The sequence below is a fragment of the Bidens hawaiensis genome, unplaced genomic scaffold, assembly GCF_021521415.1.
Source record: "Bidens hawaiensis isolate Kalapana, Puna unplaced genomic scaffold, B.hawaiensis_p1.1 tig00011691_1, whole genome shotgun sequence".
Lineage (NCBI taxonomy): Eukaryota > Viridiplantae > Streptophyta > Magnoliopsida > Asterales > Asteraceae > Bidens > Bidens hawaiensis.
Genome location: NW_027491924.1, coordinates 171,228 through 186,718, shown reverse-complemented (window position 1 = coordinate 186,718; position 15,491 = coordinate 171,228). Strand labels below are relative to the sequence as shown.

At 32.8% G+C, this 15,491-nt stretch overlaps 1 protein-coding gene across 1 annotated transcript; it reads left to right on the top strand.

The window, feature by feature from the left end:
• The first annotated feature begins 2,983 nt into the window (after positions 1–2,983).
• On the top strand, positions 2,984–9,465 carry LOC143538737 (exocyst complex component EXO70A1-like). Its single transcript, XM_077032220.1, has 12 exons — positions 2,984–3,390; positions 4,461–4,556; positions 4,641–4,846; positions 4,926–5,159; positions 6,068–6,206; positions 6,296–6,508; positions 7,084–7,289; positions 7,381–7,581; positions 7,664–7,763; positions 8,387–8,499; positions 8,597–8,743; positions 9,224–9,465. Exons 1-12 carry the CDS (start codon positions 3,208–3,210, stop codon positions 9,339–9,341), a joined length of 1,956 nt encoding a protein of 651 aa, XP_076888335.1. The 5' UTR covers positions 2,984–3,207; the 3' UTR covers positions 9,342–9,465.
• Positions 9,466–15,491: the final 6,026 nt, after the last annotated feature.

The following is a 15,491-nucleotide window of genomic DNA, read 5'->3' as shown; positions in this document are numbered from 1 at the left end:
AATGTCAATGAAAATAAATTTGAAACCCGAATCATGTTTAAAATTCTAACTTTCACCCGTTTGACATTTTAAAGTCAACACTTTGAACCCGTAACAAATCTGACGATAAATCTATTTGTATTCTCAAACTTTTAAAAATACTCAGATTTCTCATTTTGACCCGCAACAAATTTTGACACAAATGTATTTAACTTGTATCAAACAATCTATTTTCCTACTTTTGACTGTATAAAGAAAATTTAAGTTTCACAAAACCTGAAACAATCCTTCATAAAAAATCAAGAAATTAAATATGATAAACTTTGTTACATATGAAAGTGATTGGTATATATTTACTAAATAACCGAAAAACTATATAGTTTACTAAATTAACCGAAAAAACAAATTGATAGATTTAAAACATAAATTTATAATTTATAAATTTATATGACACATGTATAGATATAATATAAATAAAATGTAAAAGGAAAGTAAATATGACATATATTATGGTCAATTAAGATCTTGGTTTTGGAGGGAAAAATGTTATGAGGTTTTACCACAAACTGACATGTGACACGGTAATTTTCTTTTATTAGAATAGGTAGACTGATAAGTTTTCATAGAATTGCACAAAGAAAATTGCTCGTTGGGATCGGCAAAATGGACAACGAATGTTAACAGGGAGGGGGTGGTTTGGAGAGAGAAAGGATGACGCATCAAGTAAGTGAATAAATAGTAAATAAAGAGATCAATCGTGTTCAAGGTTTGGTTAGGCAATACCCCACTAACAAGAAACATTGATCATGTTTTATCCGAATGTTAAGATGTTTAACATTGTGTAGACTTCAATGCAATTCATAATGATATGTTGGTTATTTTAGTGTTGTTGGATTAACTTGTTGATCGAGGAAGTAACTTTAGACTAAAAGAATTAGGTGGCGCGAAAGTGCGGACTCGATTTAATCCTGAAGGCTATTTGGGATTTATAATAACAATGTGTTATTATTTATTCACTTGGGCTTAATTAGTATGTGAAGTGGACTTAATTAATGTATGGGCTATGTGATAATTGATCAAATAAACCGATCGATATTTTTTTGGTAAAGAAATCTCGATCGGGGCACATAAAGAAAAGAAACACGGTTATTGGGTTTGAATTGTTTACCCCCTTTGGTGAACTCCTAAGTCCTACCTCCATAGGCTATCAGGTGTGGTGGTGTGATTCATGGAGTGTGGAGCTGACCATGTAGGCACCACTTTCGCACGAAGCCAAAAAGTAGAGCGCGGTTTCACTTTCTATACGTGTCACGTCATTTATTATTTTAATTAAAATATAATACTTAAATTTAAAAATTACATAATACTAATTTAAAACACACTTTAATGCTAAGATCATAAAAACTACGATATGAGCTTCCAGAGAATCTTCGCTTTTAATTTGTTGACACTTTCAAGTTTCGTCCCTCGAAGGTAACCAATTACACAATAAATCTCATTCCATCTAAACATTTCAAAATCGTTTTTATTTTGGTAAATTTCCATTATTTGGAGGCATTGATATTTTTGTCATTTGTATTTCATTCATGTGGGTTGCCTCTTTTCATGCATACTAAACAAGATGAAATAATGTTTCATTACATTTCCACATGATAACCAAACCAGACAATGAAATGATAATAATCTATTTTATTATGTCGTTCAATCACCCCCTAGTTCATTCCATTATCTCGTATAGTCGTACCTTACATACCCTAAATGAAATAAGTATTCTAATTCTAACCGATACTAAAATCTAAACACATTAATAAACTTATTGCATATTCTAATTCCATACCAACTCCCAAATAGAACGCATCCTAATTCTCTTACCAACACCCTTAACACTTTAACATATAAGATATAGCCTGAACCGGATGCTTTCAACATAACACGAATGCCCAAGTTCCAACTCCAAACGTTTTTAAACTCAACTCTAATCAAGCTTTCAACAAGACAATCTAGAATATTCACACACTTACACTTCCAAAAAATAGCTTTAAAATCTTAACCAAATTCATAGATTTTTTTTTTTTTTAAATCAAATCGAAGTTTTATATAATTTACTATAAAACGATTACAATAAAGTGGCAGCCAAACGGGCAACAAGCTGCGCCGCAACCCCCTTTTGAACAGCAAGGCCAATCCTGCTAAAAACGAAGCTTTGGGACCTAGAAGCTGAAGAGGTTCCGTGTACGACGCGCTGAACCCTACTCAAAAATTTCACAGCCTCTGGAGCCAGAAACCCAAATGTATCAAAGGCAAATGGTAGAAAGACATGTTGATTATCTAAACAAGCTTTCTCGTGTTTAACAACTTTGCCCGATTCAGCCTTCAACGCAGCCTGACCCACAACAAACCCACGGTCCCTGAGCCCAACAAGAGGAGACACTCCTGTAAGATCCACACAGGCGTGTTTCCCCTCTGCCCACCCGAACACAAGAATATCAGCTGGTCGTAAAGTAGACCTCCCTTCAATAGGATCCGTGAGAAAGTTAACAGGGGCCTCCTTTTTAGCAGAAATCCCTGCCCGTTTAAGAACATCACACAGAACATCCCTAACCAGATCATGTCTGTATTTAAAGCCAGGCAATTCTTTGCAATGCACCGCATGGTCACCAAAAGAATCCAAACAGACCTTACGACAAATTGGGCAAGGTTCATCCATCGGGAACATAGGGATCATTAACCGGTACTTAAGGATAGCCCGATACTCCAAACCCGACATACGTTGGCCTAATCCTTCAATGGGGATGGCCGTTAGAAAATCCTGAGCCCGAGGAGCCCGAAGGCATTCAAACACCGCCTTTTGGCGAGGGGATAGATCAAACTTCACTTCTAAACTCTTGACGATTCCACTAAATAAGGCACTCGCCGCAACATTTTTGCGATTCATAGATTTGTAATAACGGTTTTATAAAAGTACCAATAACCATTTTTGCCCAATCTCAATAGACCCACACAAATTATATGATGGTCCAAACCGATCCATAAACCCCAATCTATACGTATATAAAACTGGTATATATACATACACACAAACACACCCTGTCAAACCAAGACTAATCAATCAACCAATAATAATTGTCAACTAACCTTCAACAACGATCCATCCGCTTCTAAAACCTCATCTTCTTCATCATCAATCAATTTCATTTTCCCCAATTGCTTGATCAAGCAACTGTAGCCATGGGAGTTCAAATTCAAATTCAAATTCGCACAGCAACGGATAATAATACTCTGAGCGAGAAAGCAGCGAAGATGCGAGAGTCACTGCAGCAGAGTCAATCCATCACCGATAACATGGTCTCCATTTTAGGTTCATTTGACCACCGTCTCTCTGCACTCGAAACCGCCATGCGTCCTACTCAGGTCTTATTAGATCTATCTATATCCTTCAGTCTCACCTTCTTACTGTTAATTAATTCATTCAAGTTATTCGTGTACTAATTAGGGCACCGATCTAATTGGTTGTTAATTGAGTTATAGTAGATCAATAGATGCTTAATTTCATAGCTATAGGGTTTTGCTTTGCACTATTTTAGGGCTTTTTTTTGGTATATTTCTATTGTTAGATATGCCTCTAAATTGTAATGAACTTATTATTATCAAGCAGTAGCACTGATCATTTGGTCCTTAAGGTTCCTTGATACAGTGAAGGTTATTTTAGTCATTTTACTCACGATTCGATGCTTCAGTCTCATCTTCTTATTGCTAATTGAATTTGGAACTTAGGTTATTTGATTAGGGCACCGATATAATTGATCTAGTTTAGAGCCTTAATTGATTGTTAATTGAGTTATAGTAAGTAGGTCAATCGGCGCTTAATTTCTTACATATAGGTTCAGAACGGTGGATTTTGCTTTGCAGTAATTTAGGGCTTTTTTTAATGTTTTTTTTGTGGTTAATTTCTATTTTTAGATATGCCTTGAAATTGTAATGGACTCATTATCAATCAGTAGCACTAATCATTTTGGTTCTTAAGGTTCCTTGATTTGTTATAGGGAAGGGTATCTTTGTCATTTTATTAACTATTAGATGCTTCAATTGTACGAGTTTTGGAACTTTTGGGACAAAAAAAAATGCAATTATAGAGTATATTATGGGCATGGATTAGGTAACACCTGCGATAATTACATAGTGACGGGTATTTTAGTCATTTACTAGCGATTCGATGCTTTGATTGTACGAATTTGGGACAAAAAATGCAAGTATAATGTCGTTTGAGTATATTATAGACATAGATAAGGATGTGTGCGATAATAACGTAGTGAAGGGTATATTATTTGTTCGACTAATGATTTGGTTCTCAAGGTTCCCTGATTTGTCACAGTGAAGGGTATTTTAGTCATTCAACTAATGATTCGATGCTTTGATTGTACAAATTTTGGTCTAGAAAATACAATTATAATGTAATTTGACTATGCTATGTTGTTTTCTAGATTAGGACACATGCGATACGCAGAGCTCACGAGAACATCGACAGGACATTGAAGGCTGCTGATGTCATATTGGACCGGTTTGATCTTTCTCGTGAGGTTGGTTTATTATTCTCTTTGTTCTTAATGTTATGTGTTTTATTATTGTTAGTTGATTGAATAATTATGTTTTGAAATATTTAGGCGGAAGCTAAGATTCTTAAAGGGCCACATGAGGATCTTGAAAGCTATCTTGAAGCTATTGAACAACTAAGAAGCAATATTGTGTTTTTTACGGATAATAAAAGCTTTAGAAGTAGTGATGGTGTTATTAGTCATGCGAGTAATTTACTTTCTAAGGCTATATCGAAGCTCGAACAAGAATTTAAACAACTCTTATCATCATACAGGTTCTTTAAATCAATTTAACCCTTTCTAATATTTGATTCAACTAACTCATATACTTATAATATGACCTTTAACTTTCAGCAAAGCGGTTGAACCTGATCGGTTATATGAGTGCTTACCGAGTTCACTGAGACCGTCTTCTGGATCGCCTGATTCAAAGAATCCTTCTAATAATCACGCGGGTCATATTACTGCTGAAAATGCTGTTTTTGCTCCATTAATTCTGATACCACCGCGGGTCCTACCGTTGCTTCATGATCTAGCCCAGCATATGGTCCAAGCTGGTAATATGCAGCAGTGCCTTGTGATTTACAGGTAAATAACTACTTTTTTCTATTAGTTTGTGAAAAGTCACTACTAAAGTTTACTTATGATTGGGTCTGTTTGGGCTGTGTTTGTATCTCAAATACTAGTAAACCTAAATAACTGACCCAAACCACTAATCGATGATCTGGTTTTGTTATTTTTAAACCGGACATTATGTTTTAGTTTCGGTTATATCTTGTTTCAAACCGAACCACACAGAAACCAACCGCTCCAAACCCGCACTGAACATTGGAACTGAACCACACCAAAATCGAACAGAGCAAACACGAACCGAACATGGGAAGCGCGAACCACACTAAACTTGTTGGAATGGTTGTTATTGGATTTATGGTCCAAATTCATTATATTGGGCCAACTACTTTAGACCCAAATTCATGAATAAGTGTAAAACAAACTTTTAGGCTATAGTTTAAGGCACCATGTCATTGTTTTGGACCAACTTTTTTCGGGTTGACAGATTTCAAGCACAAATGTAAAACCAAAAACTGACCCATGACCGAACCCGTATGTAAAACCAAAAACCAAACTTTTGATTTTGGCTCGGTTTGAACCCTAAATTGACCCAAACGGCCAAACAGAACATAGGTTTTGAGTATTAGAATTGTAGTAGATTAGATCGTTTCAACCTGCAAAGTGTGCAAGGGTACATGACTACATGTTTATTATTAAGTACATGTAACTGATTCAAATAATTAATCAAACGTATCAATCAATCAATCAAGCCCTGTATATCCCACCGCATAGCACGCTATCGGTAGGGTCAGGGGAGGGTGGGATGTAGGCAAGTCTTTCCTCTATCCGAGAGAATAGAGAGGCTGCTTCCAGAGAGACCCCCGGCAATTAATCAAACGTATATAAACAAATAAAGTATAAGTGGTGTTTTCATTTTTGATTAGGGATACACGTTCTGTAGTCTTAGAAGAAACCCTTCAGAAACTGGGAGTTGAAAAACTTAGCAAAGATGATGTCCAAAAGATGCAGTGGGAGGTTTTGGAACTCAAAATCGGGACGTGGATTCATTTCATGCGTATTGCTGTGAGTTTATTAATTAGAAAGTTACATAATATAAATAAATTAATATTGCAACATGCACTTGGTTATATCTAATCTTATGTTAAAAACAGGTGAAATTAATATTTACCGCAGAAAGAAAAGTTTGTGATCAAATGTTTGATGGCATTGAATCACTTAAAGATCAGTGCTTTGCTGAAGTGACAGCTGGCAGTGTCGCCATGCTTCTTAGTTTTGGAGATGCAATTGCCAAAAGCAAGAGATCGCCTGAGAAATTATTTGTGCTTTTGGACATGTATGAGATCATGCATGAGCTTTACACTGAGGTATGATTATATTCTTACCATCGTTTAGTTAAATGGGTTCGGCCAGTTTTGGGTCGGATCCGTTTAACTAAACGGGTCATGTACGTATCAACCCAAATTTATCTTTATTTTATTTATTTTTTAAATGTGTTTTATGTCATAAGTTATATTATTTGGGTAATTTATGCCAAAACTTTAAACTTAAAAGACAAATGTGATGTAAGATTTTATAATTATAATAATATTGGTTATATACATTTGTATTTTTTGTTATATAATTGTAATTGTAATTTTAAAGTATTAGTGTGCGGAAAAAATGAAAATTCAAACATATTCGGGTTAAACGTGACATTTTCGTGTCAACACACGCATATTCATGTTGTGTTGGGGTACAAATGTCTAAGTGTCTGAGATGTGTCGGGTTGGACCTGCAAACACGCCCTGTTTGGCACACAAGCTGTGATTGACCTGATTCCATTAGTTTGTAGGGTATATCAGGGGGTCCCATGAGTTTACGAAGTAAGAGGCTCTCATGGTTGCAAAGATAACTGTATAATAAATGGTCTGGTTATTGCTTACATGTTGAATGTTTGCAGATTGAATCACTTTTTAGAGGAAAAGCATGCAAAGAAATTAGAGAATCAGCTCTAGGTTTGACCAAAAGACTTGCTCAAACAGCTCAAGACACATTTGGAGACTTTGAGGAAGCTGTTGAAAAAGATGCAACAAAAACAGCCGTCTCAGATGGAACCGTTCATCCTCTCACAAGCTACGTCATTAACTACGTCAAATTTCTGTTCGAGTACGTGGCATCAAACTATATATAATGTATTATGAGTTTGTAATGTCACATTGTCACTTATTGTTTTGGCATATTCTATTTGTTGACTCAGTTACCAGATAACTCTAAAACAACTATTTCAAGAGTTTGAAAACGGGGAAGACTCGAATTCACAGCTAGCATCCGTAACAATGCGGATTATGCAGGCGCTTCAAATCAATTTAGAAGGAAAGTCAAAACAGTATAAAGATCCCGCTTTGACCAACTTGTTTCTCATGAATAATATTCACTATATGGTCAGATCCGTACGCAGGTTCGATATTTTCAATATATTGGTCATTTTACTTTTTATTTATTTCTATTTATTTATTAGTTTAAAAAAAAAATTGGTGTAGGTCGGAAGCAAAGGATTTGTTGGGGGATGACTGGGTGCAACGACACCGAAGGGTTGTGCAACAACATGCTAATCAATACAAGAGGATAGCTTGGGCAAAGGTAGATTGTTTCAAACAATAAAAGTAGGCCTGTAAACGTACCTGACATTCAGTGAACACTTCGTGAACCGTTTGGTGGGAATTCTGTTTATGTTCGTTTATTTAATAAACGAACGAACACAAACAAAAACTTTTGTTTATTTAGTTCATTGAGCGGACATCAAACATGCCCCATTTGCTCATTTATGTTTGCTGGTTTACATATGTTTAAGTTTCGTTCATTGACATTCGTTTCTAATTAAAAATTTTTGACCCATTACAACTCAGTATAGTTTTAAAAACTTTTTAGGCCCAATACATTGTTTTCGCATTACTCTTAACTAGTTTTAGCTAAGTTATATATGTTCGTTCATGTTCAGCTATGTTAGTTTGTGAACCGTCCGTTTATACTGTTAACGAATGAACATCTTCATTTTCTTAACGAATGAACACGAACCAGAAAACCTTGTTCGCTTAATTCTCCATGACTTCGTGTTTGATCGTTTGTTTCATTAAAGTTAAACAAACAAACGCGAACATGCTCCGTTTGTGTCCATTCGGTTTATTTACAAGCCTAAATAAAATAATTTTTTTATAACTATATTATAAAGTTATATTAAATTTTTTTGTTGACTTTTTCAACAGATTCTGCAATGTCTCACAATTCAAGGGTTGACTTCATCTGGAGGCAGTGGTTCGGTTGGGGGCGGTGATGGAGGAAACAGTAGCGGAGCCTCACGAGCACTTGTAAAAGATCGGTGTGTAATTTCAAATAAATTATTTGTTTGAAAACGTTTAAATAACATTTTTATGAATTTGTGTTAATTAAAATATATTGAAATGTGGGGGTTTTAGGTTGAAAATCTTCAATAGTCAGTTTGAGGAGCTTCATCAAAGACAATCTCAGTGGACTGTTCCTGACACCGAGCTAAGAGAGTCTTTAAGGCTTGCGGTTGCTGAAGTCTTGTTGCCTGCTTACAGATCCTTTATCAAACGTTTTGGGTAATACTATATAAAAAAATTTATAACCATATTTCATAGGGCTGCTAAGCGGGTCTGTGTTCGCAGGTTGTCAGGTCAAACCCAACATGATCCCAAAAATTTAACACGATCCCGAACACATTTCTCCACACATGAACCTAAACACAACATGTGTTAGGTTTACACGAAGACAATCTGTTTTAACACAAAAAAGAATTTAATTACTTTTCTTTTTTCGCAAACTAATACTTTAAAATTCTAACTATACATGTTATTTTTTGTTTTCTAAAATCAATTGTACTTGTGATATGCCATTTTATTTTTATATTTTAAAATTTTGGCAAAAAACTACCAGACATGTTCGTCGATTCCAACGTGAAATTGACCCGACCCTGTTTAGACTAAATCCAAACCTGTGAATTTCTGGTCGTGTCAGAAATCGTCACCCTTATTTGCTAATTTTATAAAATTATGTACATTAAAAAAATTTAACTTTTGCAGGGCACTTGTTGAGAATGGGAAGAATCCTCATAAATACATCAGGTATACAGCGGAGGATCTTGACCACATGCTTGGTGAGTTTTTCGAGGGTAAGACTTCGAATGAAGCGAGACGTTAGAGCTGAATTACTGTTTTGCCCTTTGGGGTAGTGAATGATACGAGAGCATATATTTGGGAATGGATTATTTTTCTTAGTTGATGTTGTTATTACTGTTGTTGGAACTATTCTTTTGTAATTGTGTATAGATTTAGTGGGACAAGTTACATTCCTAGTGATTTAATCTTTTTCATTGTAATATTTAGATCTGTTTTTTTGTTTTTTTTTCTTTCTTCCTCGGTTTAGCTTCATCCAGTTTTCACCGTCTCTCGCGGGTGCGCTAAATTATTTCAAAATAAATATTTTAGGTCAGCCAAAATCGTCATTTTGGGTTAAAATCTGATTTAATAACTATGTATTAGCAAGCATTTTTCGAAACTGGGGTTGCAAACTGCATTTGTCTGTTTATCATAGGGACACAAAGGGTACATATCTTAAATATTTTTTCATGTATTTTTTTTATTTTACAAATAAAATAATATTTATATGTATTTTTACATGTATTTAATATTTTTACTATCTAATTACTCAAATGGTTAAATATAATTAGTATAACTATTAATTAGTAATATTATTACTATTACTGTATTATTATTATATAATTGAATTAACACTAAAAAATGATAATTTCATAGAATAATAACCAAGTTTCAAAAGTGTTCCAATTAAGTCACTCAACTTTCATATTTAATTAAATTAAAGGTTTTAACATGTTTATTTAGCATTTTTTTTTGTTTCACATAGGAAATCTTTTTATCTTTTTTATGTTCACGTTGAGTGGCGATGTGAATTTTATTTTTTAAATTTTAATATACTTTTTTTTTTGAAAAAAAAAATAAAATTTAACTACATATATTGCAAATTCCGACTTCTATCCTCTTTTTCTTTCTTGATGCACAGAAAACTTGGTGAGACTCAATTTGAAGATTTAGTGATTCGATTTGGGAAAAATATGGATGAGTGACCTGATTGAAACACTTTTGAAACTTGGTTACTATTATATAAGATATTCCCAAAATAAAATAAAACCACCTAAAACTCGCACTTCCCCATATGTCTCCCCATTCCCTCGATTTTCAATGGTGGCGGTGTATGCTGGTGACGGCGATGGTGTATGACATTGATTGTGGTTGTGTGATATGATCATATATAAAAATATTATTATTATTATTATTATTATTATTATTATTATTTAAGTTTATTTATTATAGTCAAATTATGTTTCCTTATTGTTTATCTTTCTTTAATTTTATGTATTTGTTTTCCTATATAATGTAATTTTGTTTATGAAAAAGAATAAGAAGGAATAAGTATTTGGGTTTATTTTCTCTTCTTCTCTTGTGTTCTTGGGAGATTGACGGTTGTCTCGAATAAACCGTAACAATTGGTGCTTTCATTGAGCCTTAGCCTAGATGGCTTTGGAAGAACTCTTGTGGGAGCATCCACAACTACCTCGTTTTACTGGATCTAATCCCGCCTTATGGATCTCTCAAGCCGAGCAATATTTTCTCTTTTACGCAATTTTTGGCGACGAGCGGTTTCCCTATGTTGTTGAATCCTTTGCTGATGAACCATTCTGGTGGTTCAATGGTTGGCTTCGGAGTTCAAACTTCCTCACATGGGATGATTTCACTACAGCAATGTTTACTCAATTTCACGTTAGTTCCGTCAATGCAACTGCCAAGTCTGATCATGAAACCATTGTTAAGGAGGAAGTTACTCAAGGATTGGGGGATATGACCTTAGGTGGGCATGCAACCGGTAAATATAAGAAACAAAGTGGTAATTTGATGGTTAATAAAGATGCCAATCAAATTTACAACAATACAATTACCTTGTTGGCGCCTACACCGTTAAAAGGTGCAATAATGCAACCCGTGTTGTGCCCCTGGTAGTGGTGTGTTGACATTGGCCCGAATAACACCGGAAGACTTGAATGGAGACCACCGTGGTGTTACGTTGAGGTCGCCCCACTTGCCGTCGTACGACTCGAGTGGCGACCGCCTTGGCAACGACATTCCGTCCTTGAGGACAAGGACGTTTTCAAGGGGTCGGGAATTGATACGATCATATAATAAAAATATTATTATTATTATTATTATAATTATTATTTAAGTTTATTTATTATTTAGTTTCCTTATTATAGTCAAATTATGTTTCCTTATTGTTTATCTTTCTTTAATTTTATGTATTTGTTTTCCTATATAATGTAATCTTGTTTATGAAAAAGAATAAGAAAGAATAAGTATTTGGGTTTCTCTTCTTCTCTTGTATTCTTAAGAGATTGACGGTTGTCTCGAATAAACCGTAACATTGTGGCCATAAAAAAGAGAATGGGATTAAAAAAATAAATAATAGTAACAATAACTTATTTATTATTTTATTTGAAATAAATTACACAAATATATCCTATTATATTTACTAATCAGCATATATAGCCCATTAGATGTGAGTTGACTGAAACACTTTTCTACTTAACTGAAAAATCTAGTTTAGTTAAGATTATTGTCACACCCCAACCTACAGCGGAAATGTTGGGGCGTGAGCTGATTGTCACAGCTCACAAAGTTACTATCATGAAAGCGACAATATCTAATTAATTTATTTATTATCAAACAACATTCATATACAACAAAAATAAAGAAAATTACAAATACAAAACCAACTATTCTTGTATATGTTTTTTCCTAAAGTCATCTCTATGTGAGCTTCAGTTCGATAAGCAATCCAAATCTATAACCTGCAAATGCGTACAAAATATATGTTTGTCAACAACACATGTTGAGTGAGTAGATCACCAGTTTTAACACAAACAAAAATGGTAATAATATATAATGATATAAGTGAATAAATATAGGCAAAACTGTTATCTGTGAGTATAAGCAGTTAAACCATAGCACATTCATAAACAATCAACCATAAAGAAAGGGTTAAACCGTTGCCATGCGAATGGGCATTGGTTACCAAAAATGAGGTGTCGGTGAAACCATTGCCAATGCAATCGAGATCCGGCCACTACGACGGTCGTATGAACATACTATAATGAGATTATGTTGGACCTCTCCGAATGCGATTCAAGTAAGCAGGTAAGCAAATAGCAAGTAACAGGCGATCATTCAATTGATACACAACACAAAGATCACAGTTTGCGTTTGAGAAATAATAAGATAAATGGTACGCAAGTGTCCCCAAAACATTTGAAAACAAGTAAAATAGAGGAGTGATTACTCACCTGTTCAGATGAACGAAATATAGGTGAAGATGATGATGAGAAAGATAATCCCTCGGGATAAACCGTCAAAGATTCCTAGTTAGATAATATGACATTAAATTAATTATAACTGAGATAACATGATTTAAATGAATTAAGATTTTGATGTGATTAGAGTTATGTTTGAGATTAGAATGTTTATTAATTGATCGATGGGTTTCTGCAATAGTTATTATTGTAAAGATTAATATTATTGTTTGCCCTACATTTAAAAGATAAATCATTATTATTATTTATAAAATATTATTGATCATTATTGATAAAATATAAAATCCATTTACTTAATAACTTTAAAGAATTAAGATATACAATATGCTTACAATAATAATATCTAAATAAATATATAATTAAATATACAAATTAAATAAAATACTTTGATAAATATAACTTGAGACCCTACTAATAATTATCCGAACGAACAAATAATTAATTATGTATAAATAAAATAAATATAATATGTATTAAGATCTAAAATAAATGTTTTGTTTAAATCTTTTAACGAAAATCTAACTTAATAGATATAATTAATACGTTTAAAATATGTTGAATATAATTTTGTTTAAAGAATAATACCCACATATATATACATACATATATATATATATATATATATATATATATATATATATATATATATATAAAAGAATTTGGTAAAACCGATCAACGACGAGAAACATCAATAATGATGTTCGGGTTTTAATAAAGCAAAGTTCGTTTCATTATTAATATATATATCAATAGTACATACATACATATACATATATATATATATACGAAAACGAAAGCTTTTAACGAGGTTTTTACAAAAGACATAACTTTAAGATGCCGGTTTAATAAAATGTGTTTATTTTATGTTTAGAAATAATAATAACTATACAAACCATTTAAAAGAACAAAAAGAAAATAAAAAATATCAAAAACGCGTCCAGGGGGGCTCGAACTCGCGCCCCTGGCCGGTTCACAGAACTAATCACCCATACACCAGCCATTGGGCTAGTGTGTTTAGATCTTTACAATCCAGAAATCAACCTTTACAACTCATACTGCCTTATTCCCCCAAAATTGATATAAACCCTAGAAACTACAATTGATTAAACCGTTCAAGATTCGATTGATTAAAGTTGGGGCTTATATAAACAGCTTAAAGACGATCGTACTACATGTTTTAATTACCTGAAACAACGAGTAATTGATGATAAACGCCGTAAGGAAGACGACGGCCAAAGATGGCCACGAACAGGTACTTGAGGATTATAAAAACGAAATTGAATATGGGGTTTTAGTTGTCGATGTTTAGGAGATCATATCTGCAAGGTTAATTGCATTATGGTGGTCATTTACGTGTATTTTTATGAACGGGTTTGGCCGCTAGGTAATATAAGAAATTCGCGTTATAACAGATTCGTTTTTTTCCAAATTAAATGCGTCGGTGAACTGATTATAGCGTGATTAACGTGATCTAAGATCCAATTACCAATTATACAACGAAAATTGTGGTCCACGAAACTTAAACGGGTCATGGAATAGGGTACACGGGTTTGGATGTTGGGTTTGGATATTATTTGGTAAAACTTGCATTTTAGACCTTGAACTTTAATATGGAAACATACAGGGATTAAAGTAAGGTTGAGGGTGTATCTTGTATAATATAATTAGTTGATTAAATTACCCGAAGACGAAAACAGGTCGGGTATTAGACATTGATAAAGTAAACGAAAACCCGAGTTGTTACAATTATACAAATAGATAAAATATGAATACCTTAAAGCATTCACATTGAAATCTCTGAACCCCACTATGTAAATATAAAAGAAAAAATAGAGAGAATTACAAAAATATCACTTCATTAGAATATCTTTAATAAAGAAAAATGTGATAAAGCAATAGTGTTGCTCTATATTTAAATGTTACTATTATCAATATATATATAATTTTGTAAGTTTATAAAACTAAGACAAAACAATAAAATAATTGTTTGTGAATACATTAGATATAGAGATGGAGAATCTGGTGGGAAAGGTTTTAAAAAATAAGCAAAGTTTATAGCACTCATATTTTATTTTTCATCTTTATCTATATAATTTAACCAAATCATCGTTTTCTCTAAATTTTGTTTACATTTTAAAAACATCTTCACATCTCATTCTCTATGTCTACCTATATCTTACTCATAAACAAACATTTTGTTATCTTTTTCTCTCTCAAACACACTTACATCTACGTATTCTAATAAAAGAAAATAAATTAGACACATGTTACTTGAAAATTCATTCATAACCTAAATTTTCCGCTCAAATTATTCTTCTGCTTTTTATGAAAACTTATTTATGTTAATGTAATCAAAACATATCAATCAACCCTTCAATCAAATAACTAATTACGTAATTGTAGGGATGACAAATATACCGGTGTTTATGCCAATACAATCAAAATATTTATATCTTTAATGAAATTAGATCTATCTTTTTTTTATTAAACCAATTTATATACACTTTTAAGTGTAAGGGATAAATATGGTAAAATTCAGTAAATGATATTTATATGTCTAAAACAAGAAGAAAATATGAATGAATAACATTTTTATTCTCACATATTCATTCAAGCTCCGTGAAATTTTCATCCATCTATTTTGAAATTGTAATTCAAAAACGTGATTTATTTACGCTAATTATATATATATATATATATATATATATATATATATATTCTTCTTTTCTTATGTCATTCATAATGAAACAATTATCATCTTTTGTTAGAATTCGTTATTTCATTAAAAAAAATATAATTACAGCATGTAATATCACCATGTGCATCTTTTTCGTGATTATGAAAAAATTGGGTGAGAAATACACCACGACGCCACTTATTCGTATGAATATTCTATTAGAAAATATAGTTTG